Genomic DNA, 11,528 nt, shown 5'->3' on the forward strand with positions numbered 1-11,528 from the left:
AAAGTTTTCGGCTCCGCCACTATTTATATGTTAACTCTCTGTGGCAGGCTTAAAAATATACGTATAATTTGGAAAACACGTATCCGAATGATATAAAATTCTAAGTGTATGAGACATTCCACATTAGATCGGATGGTTTGAACAAATTTTTTTTTATATTTTCTCAACGTTTTTGCCATCTTTTAGAACCCATCAAAAAATTTTTCCCGATAAATTTTGAGATTTATCAGATTACCAGTTTTAAAGGTTGAAAGAAGAATGAAAAAGAAACGCTCTTTTTCAGTTTTTTTTTTTTTTTTTACTAATAGTCCAATCAGAAATTTTTGTTTAATCTTTGTTTTTACGTAATTTTTAGAAAAAATTTAAATACCAAATTACCCTATGGACCCTGAAGCTTGTTGCTATATTAGCGTTCAAAACATTCAAAAAATTTCCCACCACCAAGTTTTGAGCTCTACGAGCTTGTAAATACACTTTTCATATACTCTCAAGCACTTCTAGCTTAAAAATCTACCCAAAAAAGGAACATCAATTTAATGAGAAAAGAATAAATAAAATCTTAGTTGGAGTAAGTTTCTCTTTCACTTTTTATTTTTTCAAATTTACAAATAAATTTATCATCATTTATAAAATTTAATCAATTTACTTACATAGATAAAAATGATCATTAAACAAGTATAGAAAATATTTTGTAATATATATTTGATTGACTCTGAAAAAAATTCAAGTAAACGTGTACGCAATGATTGTTACTCTATAGAGTTTCCGATTATGGTTGACATCGATGGAGTAGGCATGCATACACTACTTAAAAAATAAAAAAAAAAAATTTTTAAAATGGACATTTTTAGACGCTGGGAGAAATCGCTAACTATCCGATCCGTTAGTACTGTAAGAGTTTTTATATCCCCAATCAATAAATTATAAATAACTTCGAGTAAACATATTAATAAAGTTTAGAATTTTCAGAAAACAAAAAAAAAATAATTATACTAGATAATTGAAATGATACTAAACAGTATTTAACCATACATATACACAGTTTAGGTTTTTATACTGAAAACGCATTTTCAAAATAAAGATTTTTACAAACTTAAACAAATCTACGCGTTTGAATTAATTTTTTTTTTTTTTTTTTTTTTTTTAATTAATTAAATTAATTTATAGAAATTTAACAATTTAATGATAAAATTTACACAGCTCAATTTTTAAAACCAGTTAAAAAGCTAAAACTTGCGATGGATTCGTACAATCTCCCACAGTCATCCTATGCATTGCCATTTCTGTGATTCCATGATAGTGTACGAACGCAGCTGCTATCACCAGCACATGAAAAATTTGATGACTTTGAAACTGAAATAATAAATTATATGTGATTAATAGTTTAGATAGATAGATTCTTAAGTTTTTTTTTTTTTTTTAAATTTAATAATTTCTAAGAATCATTGGTGGAGTACAATATTGATCGATTTGGTATAAAACTTATATAAATATATGGTTTATTCAATGTCAAATCGACCAATTCAGTTGGAATCAACCCTTTTCAACTCGGATAAATTTTTGTCATTTTTCAGATTTTTTAAGCTTGTTTTTATAATATCTTCAAAACTAATATAGCAACAGAAATAGTTTTGAGTTTTTTTAACGAGGATACTTGGGGTTATAGACATAATATTTCGAAGAAAATGTTTGAAAAATAATAAATTTGCAGAATTTTGAAATTTGAAAAAAATGTTCTCTCTCTCTCTCTCTCTCTCTCTCTCTCTCTCTCTCTCTCTCTCTCTCTCTCACATTGAAACATAATGCTAAATTGTAGACAAACTATAATCATAAATTAACTTACCCAAATGTCAAATTTTCCTGGAAAGAATCGTTCTGGAACTCTTAACGCATAGAATAAAGCACCTAATATATACAAACATCCCATTAAAATGAGCCAACCAAGTGAAGCTTGACTAATCGCTTTAAACCAGCCTTCTGCGATTGCATAATGTACAGCAGGAATTATCTATTAAAAACGAAAGTTTTATGACTGAATTAATTGTAAACATTACAATGTAGTAAATTTTTTATATGTTTTTAGTAAGTATAATACATATTGTTGTATATACATATTAAGTATAATACATAAAGTTGAAGTTGAAGTTGGTACTGTAGCTACAAATACCAATATTAGTCTACGAGTGTATGATACTTATTAAATCAATTTAACATTTTAATAATTGGTGCTTAATTTAAAAAATACATGGTGAAATGCCTACAGAGAATAAATTTCCTTAAAATAGAAAATTTTTTGAAATTTGATTGAAAATTTACAACCATGACGATTTGAAACAGAGAAGATATCTATTGATACTTTACGTCACATTCTTGTAGAAAATTTCAGGCTCTTACCGAACGGCATAAACGAATTTAAAATTATATCTATGGCATCTTTAAATCTATTATTGCAAAATATTCTCTATAGAAATTTCCCAGAACATTTCATGAGAATTTATAAAAATCCGTTTAATAAAAAAATAACTTACGCCGCTAAGACCGAATCCCATAAAAACTCCAGCTCTTAAAGGTCTGTAATTAGGTTCACCAAATCTCTCCCATAAAGAGACAACTATACTAGTGATACCTAATACAACGACGACGGATAAATATATAAGCTTTGGTTGATAATCACAGTAAAAACCATAATATAACCAGGGCACAAAGCTACCCATAATCAACATAGCAATGCCACAATAATCAAGTTTTGAAAATAATTTGCCGACACATTCACTGTGGCAGTGCACAGTATGGAAAGCAAATGACATGCCTAAACAGATTATTGCTCCTGCAAAAAATGTACCAAATACTATTTTTTCTTCTAAGTGGATCTCCATAGGTGGCCGTGTTAAGAAAAATATTGCTATCCCAATGAATGCCACACAACCTATGAAAAAAAAAAAAGACCATCATAGTTTTAATTCACGGTTTAATTTTGATTATTTCGTTAATATCACTCATATAATAAAAATTAGATAAATACACTATTTGCATAAATGGGGAAAAAACCATAAACTTTTTAAATTCAGAAAGTAGCTATGTCTTCGAAATTCAAATTTTATTGTCAAGAAAGTCTAAACTTGAATCATTCTAAAGCTTGGATCTTTTGTGTTTTTTTATTTTGTAAGTACACTTCATAATTACCGAGTAAATGCGTCCAAATGTTTCCAGTCTCTGTGTGAATACGAAAAATACTTTTAAAACAAGCATAGAAAGACGGTAAAGGTGGACGATGACCAGCATGCAAAAAATCGTTATCTTGAAGCCACTGTGGTAGATTCCGGAAATGACATTGATTCCAAGATGCTTCCCAGACCTGTAACCAATACTTTCATTTCATTAGATATCGATAATACTTGGAAAATAAAGCATAAACGATATTTTCATATTGTTTATACTGTTCTAGTAGTATTGTTTTTGTTCATAAACTATTCGTTGTCTTTACTTCTCATATTTTGATAATATAAATAACGCATTATAAATCGATAATTCGATTATTAGTAGAAAGATGCATTTGCCCTAAAATATAATTAATATTTCTATATATATATTTCGATTAAATTATAAATTATTGAAATATTCGAATACAGGAAGAAATAGTTTTTCACTTTAGAATCAATATTGTTGTTTCAAAAAAATTTCTTCTTTCTATGAGATAGCTTCAGTCTTCCTTAAAAATGTTTTTGGTTCAAGTCAACCTTTTTCAACCAAATGAGATTTTTATACTATGTCTGTGTATACCTTTATTCTATATTTATATTTAATATGAACAAAATAAGATTATATACTTCATAAAATGCATTTAATTGTGATAGAAATAAAACCGATAACTATATATGCAAGACGTTGAAACCGAAATGACTGTAATTTTAAAATTTCAAATGGGATTTTTACTTAATAAATTTACTGTCAATCAAAAATTTACAATATTTCAAATTATTTAATGAATGACTAAGAAAATTGTTTAGATGTAATATAATTGAATTGTTTAGAATGGCTTTATGAAAAATTAAGCTGTTGGCATTGACGTAAGGACAAGAGCACTTGACAAGCGATATATGCGACATAAGCTGAGAACATGTTGAGCTCATCCATTTGCTAATACTTCCAATTGTAATTTATTTTCTCGTAGATATTTGCTTTGAGCTAATGTCACAACTTTTAATTGCCAAAAGTTTCTTACTGTACATCTTTGCCATAAAATTTACCATTTTTCCATGACAGAGCTAATCTTAAAATTTAGTCAATAAACAGCATTGATTTAAGAAATCAAATTTACAAAAATTTACAAAAAAAACTGTGATAAGCATAAATTACAATACATTCAAGTGCAGTAAAAATGAAAAAATATTAATGACAGAAACATACTTTGCGCACAAATTCTTCAGCTTGTTCTGCAGCGTTATGAGCCAAGGCACCTAAATCAATTTCATCACTAAGAACGCCTGCTTTCAAAACTTCAGTCATCTGAAACAGAATTATAACTATTACATATTTGTCTTGTATGTATTTATTTGTGTTTCAGCGTTCGTGATTCTTAAAATTATTTTCATACCTCACAGTCAAGAAGATGATCATCTTCAGGCGTTGAAGGTAGTGGGCATCCAACACCGTCCTCTTCTTCAGCCAAGCAACTAGCATCATCATCCTCAAGTAATTCTTTAACCTCATGTAAACCCGGTATATCATGGCTCAGTGATCCTCTCTCAGTGATCCTCCATGGGATACGATGACGGAAAACTGATGGCGATTCTTTCGCAGTTTCACCACTCGATGAATCACTACCTGGCTTATCTTCAAATATTTCGTCGTTGTCGGTAATCATGATTGATATTTTTGGTCTTGAAGTTCTTAAATTCAATAAATTAATAATGGATTATTATTAAATCTACAAGATTATGCGAGTTTACATTTTATTGAGTATAGTTCAAATAAAAAATTTAAATAAGAAATAAAATAAATAAAAGCTCAAAGTTCCTCTTAAAAAAAAAATTTGCTCTCTTTCCCAGAGCTTTTTGTAGTTCCACGTATTTAATAATTGTTTTAATTTAAATGATTATTCTATTTATAACAGGCTTAAATTTGTTTTGTCGTTTCTTATGTCTCTAAAAATGTTCCTCAGAGTTTTTGTTAAAATATTTTATCTTACCGAGAAAAATTCACTAGTATTTCAAGGGTAAGATTTTTTCATTTAACTTCCCGCTATGTCAATTATAAATTTTCAATTTTTGGTTAATTATTGATTAAAAACTTTAACATTCAAAAATATTCGTTAACACTTATATTTGATAAGATTTTAAAGTCAATCCATCGAGTAGTTTTGATTAGAATGTAAGATAGATTTCTCAAGTTCTATCACGATATTTTATGACAAGATTACTTATCAAAATAGAATTTTTTGATTAATTGACCAATTTTGCTCACCCTCGAACGTGTCATAGGTATTTATTTAAAAAATATGTACCAAATTTTGTTAAGACTAAGGTCCATTGAAAATTACGGATACTAGATAAAATATTTCTCAAATAATATTATTTTTTCATCAAAATGTTTTGAGTGCGTATTTATGACGAGACGCGTTTTTATCTAAGAAAAAATTTATATTATTGTTCAATAAATAAGATTTTAAACTTAAAACAATTTCTATTTTTGAAAATAAATTTTTGGTATTCTTTTATCAAGCAATTAAAAAATTTAATTTCAAATAATACGTTTATAACATTAATTAAAGGTGATTATTTAATTATTGTTAATAATAGTTAGGGGAAACATCAGATGTCACCAACTACAGACCGATCTGTATCCAATCAGCTGTTGCTAAATTATTTGAAAAAATAATTCTATCTCAAGTAATATCAACTTTGAAGAATATTGTCACACGAGATATTGTTAGATAAACTCCTCCACTATGGAGTGACTGGTACTACCCTAAATTGGTTTTGCTCATATTCAACAGGTAGATCTCTGCAGGTGAGAGTGAATGGTCACATCTAAGATAACTACAATGTAAATTCTGGTGTTCCTCAAGGCTCTTATCTAGGACCTATTCTTTTTAATATCTTTATCAATGACATAGCTGACAACCTGGAATCCGATTACTTACTTTATGCTGATAACATGAAAATATTCAGAAAAATAAACAGTGAGGCTAACCATCGTATACTTTAACTAAATATTGATAAATTACACAGTTGGTGCCTCAAGAATAAACTCAACCTGAATGTAAATAAATGTGCAATCATGATATTTACCAGATCACATGGCTATAGGACGTATAATTATAATATCGATGGACAAAATTGCCGAACTCTACCTCGATCAAGAATCTTGGAGTTACCTTCGATACTAAACTTACTTACTCAGCATACATCGGCAAGATTGTTTCGCAAGCTTACAAAGTTCTCGGGTATATCCTCAGATCCGGGAAAGACTTTATAAACAATCATACATTGGTTCATCTTTTTAACTCCTTGGTTAGACCGATTCGTGAATACCGATCAATAGTATGATCACCAGCTACGAATGTAATAAGAAAAATATAAAAAATTCAACACAAGCTCTGTAAATACATTGCATACCGTCTACGTTCAAGGAATACTGATCATATTTACAGTCAGTACAGGATAAATAGTCTGCAGAGTCGTAGACAGTGTGCTAACTTAATCCATTTTTACAAAACAATTAGTGGATATATCGATTCCCCTGAAATCTTGGAATAGTTCGGATTCATTTGCTCAAGACCAGATCTAAGATCCTGAAGGCTGCTGTATTCAATAAAATCAACAAAGAACGACGTATGTTATGGACCAATAAACAGGATTGCCAATTTAGTTAATAATCATTGTATTGAATTAGATTACTTTGGTGGTTCACTCTCCTTCTTTACATCTAATATAAAAAACTTGTTACTACTGTGTTAGTCTGAGCAATAATTTTTTATATTTAAGGATAAACATAAAAATGATACTATTTAATCATTTATGTCTGTAATAAAAACTTTATATGTATATAAATAAAGTCAATTGGCGTATGTTCTTTCGAAATAAGTAGATAAATAGCTATAATTAATACTTTATATTTATTATTATCAATATACAGCTTTTAAATAAAAATTTTTATCAAAGTGAATTTTTAGATTCTTTTATCAGATGATTAATGTACTTAAAATTGAACAATCAATAAAATGGAAGAATATCTTACTTTGTTTATAGATAACCTTGTGACGCCGGTTTATTATACGATTAAAGTTAGAATAACGTGTTAATTAACAAAAAAAAAAAAAAAATTATCATTTAGTAAGTAATTGAGAGAAAAAAAAGTTAGCTCAAGACAGTATCAACTACATTATGAATTGAAGTTCTTAAAAAAATTTATGCATTTTCGAGCTCCAAAATATCAGAGTTTTTCAACGAAATAATTAAAATCAAGTTAAAATTACTTTACCAGCTAAGTTATTAATAAAGAAAAGACTATTTGATGTTTCGTAAAAAAGAAGAGCTTACATCATGAATGAACTTGAATGCTTGAAAAAAATCATGAAAAGAACAGGATTTTCAAAATTGTAAACAACTTCGTAAGCCAGCAAAATTTTTTCGAGTACAGCCATATTTTACCATGAGTTTTTTAAATTCAGATAGTGTTAGATAAATAAATTAAAAGAAAAATTTATTTTTTGTGATAATTTTTAAGCAAATTGGTCGATTTTAACTCATTTTGAAACAATCTTGTCCAATTTTTTAAGAAAAAATGATACACATTAACAATTTTATAGAAAATTATTTGAAGTAAAATTCAAGTTATATCGAAAAAACATATTTCTAAAAATTTATAATGTATCTTGAATTTGCAGAGTTAGACTCTCTTCTTTATTTTTTTTTTTTAATATATATTTTCGATAATTTTATTTTTTGAAATCGACAGAGTCTATTCAGTTAAAATTTTCAAGAAATATTATCTTAATTATATCCTTTTGAATAGTACGAACAGCTTTTCAATTAGTCATTCCGCTTACAAGTTATATGAACATATGAACACAGACATTATCCTGAAAATCGTCAAAATAACTACCTAACATTTCAATACGTCGAATTTGATGAAAGCTTGATTTTTTTAAATCAGCCTGATACTTATGCCTTTCTGAATTGTGAAAATCTTCCATTTTCTTAGTAGGAAGTTGAAAGAAGAAAAATAAGTCAGATTATTCCGAGATACGTGGCATTAACGGCAAAAATAAACTGTTTATAAAAAAAATAAACAACCTATAAACTTGAAAATGATCAGCTGAGATTTATAACTTTTCAGGAATATTATTAAATTCTATCGCTTTTGTTTTTCTTAATCTGTTAAATACGTTTGGACTAAAGAAAATTGAACACAATAACAAGATTTTATACTATTAATTTTCGAATAAGTTCTAAGTATTTAAAAATAACCGAGCCGTTTTTCAAAATATCCGTAATTTTATTCTTTTCAGTGAAAAAATCTGCAACAATTTTTGAGATCATTTTTAGTAGAGCAAAAAAAATTTTATTTTAAATGAATTCAAAATCAACAAACTAAACATCCGACAATATTTTACGATTTTTTTTAACAGATAAGTTCTTAAGCAATACAACTTCTAGAATTTAAAATTAAATACATAAAAAACAATAAATACAATTTCCTAGTACAAGTATGCTAAAATTAAAAAAAAATATATAATCAAAAAAAGATCAAAGATCTGCTGACGTCAATATCACAACTTTAAAATAAATGAAAGAGATCAAGTTCAAAGATGCACGATTTGACGTGAAATGTCTGTCTGTGTAAATATGTTGATAAACAAGTATAAAAAAACAGCTTTAGACGAAGATAAAGAAAATCGTAATGAACATTAATAAATCCAACAAAACTTACTAGTTAGAAGTTGGATATGACATTATATAATTAAATTATGCCCAGAAATAGTACAAATAATCATCTGATTTTTCCAAATAATGCTTTCAAAAAATTCCTTCTTTGACTGTTACAACTATAAAAACTATTGTCCGATTTTAAATCAAAAAGAAAGCTCGCTTTATTAACTATTTTGTACCGAAATATTTAACACTATTGAAACTCATTAAAAACAGCTGATAGTTATTCTTTCTGTCATCACTTCAACTCGTCAATTCAACTAATCGAGTTAACTGCCTTATACATTTTTCTAATTTGTATGTATAGTGCATGTACTCGAGGCCGTTAACATCTGAAATGGACTATATATATGAACTTGGAAGGAAAAATACAAAAATGGCATCAACTAGGAAATACCCTCATTTGTTGAATTATATTGGATAAGAAAAGGGAACATGGGTTTGCAACTAAGTTACCAGCTATTCATGACCAATAGATAATCTTGTATAGCGACTGGGGGGTTTTCTACAGCGCTGCAACTGTTAAAACGATGAAACACTCGACGCGGTAAATCTACCTTTAGTTCAAGTCTAGACAGTAAAATAGATAAAATAATTGAGAAATTTCATAACAATTATCTACAATAGAAATGGTTATTAAAACAGAACTTTAATCGTCAATAGTAAGAGAATCATTGAAGAATATTCTAAAAAACAACTAAATAAGACGTGTTGTAAATTTAGCTTACATAGGATTTGTAAAGAGCCAATGCTTGTTCGGCAATGAGCTAAATCCTCACAGTCATATAAAACAATATATAGAAAGCATGTACGAATATCTGGTCCTAGCTGTCAAGCAGTTCATATGATACTAAAGCTTACACTTTTTTTTTAGTGAGTAAGCTGTCTACCTTTCTCACATTCACAGCCGGAAAAGTAATAAAAACAATATAAAAAATATATTATAATACACATTCACCAAAATTAATTTTATGTTTTCGTTGAAAGAATTGATAACTAGTTGATTTGCCAGCTAAATGACCAAGATTATGAAAAATTATTTACATTATATTAATAAATAAGGGTAGACCTCTATAGCCATGAAAGTGATGACTTAAATAACCGATAACATAGGTTCCGATGACTTGAATTCCTATAGCCCAGATTCCGATAGCCAACCCTGATAGCCAGCGCTTTCTCAGTAAGTGTTGACTCCCAGCAGTTACGGTTAAGTTATACATCAAGTTGGCGGTAATTCTTCTTTCAACAACACTTGTAAGCAAATTGACGGAAATCTACGGCCGCAACTTGAATACAAGTTAACAATCAAACTTGTAGTTAAATTTCCTTTCAACTTTACTACAATTTGAAGGAAATACTTGTACAGCAAGTTTTGACGTCTATTTGCAGAGTAAGTTATAGGTAACTAATAGGTAATCGCTCGCTTTGCCAACTCTTTCCGTCAAGTTTGCTTCAAATTGCGGACGTAGATTGACAGTAAGTTATAGGTAAGGTGGCTATCAGGGAAGATTTTTAATTACCAAGATTCCGATAGCCAAGATTTTTGATTGGATATAATCCCATTAACCCAGAATCCCGATGGAGTAAAATTCCAAATGCATCTGTGAAAAAATTTTTATTCAGATAGGTGGCGCTATTTTATTGCAGCTGTTATGTCCTGGCTGAACGATTTAAGCCAACAGGTGACAGCACCTGTGATATAGCGGGAACAGATATTCAAATCGTATATTTTAAATATTATCATTTAAAAATATACGATTTAACTAGAACTAAGAGTAAAACAACATGTTTGTTAAAGAATTTAAGTTAACTAAATTTTCGATAGTTCGTTGGGTTATTTAGAAAAAAAAAACAAAAGATGTTGACAGAAAAGGGCATAGTATTGAATTTTCAAGAAACCCTAAAGTCTAAATAGCCCCAGGGCTGTTTTCTCGCCACAGGGCACTTGAAAATTTTGAGGAAAAGTCATAAAAGACACGTGTGGAAACTCAATGGGGTCTTGTTCTACAGAATATAAATAACGTAACCATAGGAATGCATAAACAATACATGTTACATAAATTTAGCTGAAAATATGTTATTTTATTTAATAAATAAACTAAAAGCCTTAAATAATATTAAATTTTGATATGTTAACAATTAAATTTCACTAGAGTTTAATAATTAAATAATCTTTTATTCTAATATAAATAAGTAAATAATAATTTAACATTGACCAATTATAATATAAGTACCAATTAGCAAACCCTGATCAAACTAATTACGATTATTATTATTATTATTATTATTATTATTATTATTATTATTATTATTATTATTATTATTATTATTATTATTATTATTATTATTATTATTATTATTATTATTATTATTATTATTATTATTATTATTATTATTATTATTATTATTATTATTATTATTATTATTATTATTATTATTATTATTATTATTATTATTATTATTATTATTATTATTATTATTATTATTATTATTATTATTATTATTATTATTATTATTATTATTATTATTATTATTATTATTATTATTATTATTATTATTATTATTATTATTATTATTATTATTATTATTATTATT

At 27.5% G+C, this 11,528-nt stretch overlaps 1 protein-coding gene across 6 annotated transcripts; it reads right to left on the minus strand.

Moving 5' to 3' along the window:
* Window positions 1-1,120: 1,120 nt before the first annotated feature.
* On the minus strand, window positions 1,121-9,190 carry Adipor (adiponectin receptor). 6 transcript variants are annotated; one of them, XM_074238577.1, is made up of 9 exons: window positions 8,935-9,190; window positions 6,618-6,803; window positions 6,399-6,555; window positions 4,595-4,889; window positions 4,408-4,506; window positions 3,184-3,367; window positions 2,529-2,926; window positions 1,844-2,008; window positions 1,121-1,353 (listed from the first exon to the last, which is right to left on the minus strand). In XM_074238577.1, the coding sequence occupies exons 3-9, from the start codon at window positions 6,407-6,409 to the stop codon at window positions 1,219-1,221; spliced, it is 1,287 nt and encodes a 428-aa protein (XP_074094678.1). In that variant the 5' UTR covers window positions 6,410-6,555; window positions 6,618-6,803; window positions 8,935-9,190; the 3' UTR covers window positions 1,121-1,218. The 6 variants fall into 6 exon arrangements, with proteins under 6 accessions (XP_074094678.1, XP_074094679.1, XP_074094682.1 ...); XM_074238578.1 differs by having other exon boundaries at window positions 6,395-6,555; XM_074238581.1 differs by lacking the exons at window positions 6,399-6,555; window positions 6,618-6,803 and having other exon boundaries at window positions 8,935-9,189.
* Between the last annotated feature and the right edge of the window lie 2,338 nt (window positions 9,191-11,528).

The sequence above is a fragment of the Cotesia typhae genome, unplaced genomic scaffold, assembly GCF_013202065.1.
Source record: "Cotesia typhae breed Kobodo isofemale line unplaced genomic scaffold, CoteBio_Ctyphae contig_22, whole genome shotgun sequence".
Classification (NCBI taxonomy): domain Eukaryota; kingdom Metazoa; phylum Arthropoda; class Insecta; order Hymenoptera; family Braconidae; genus Cotesia; species Cotesia typhae.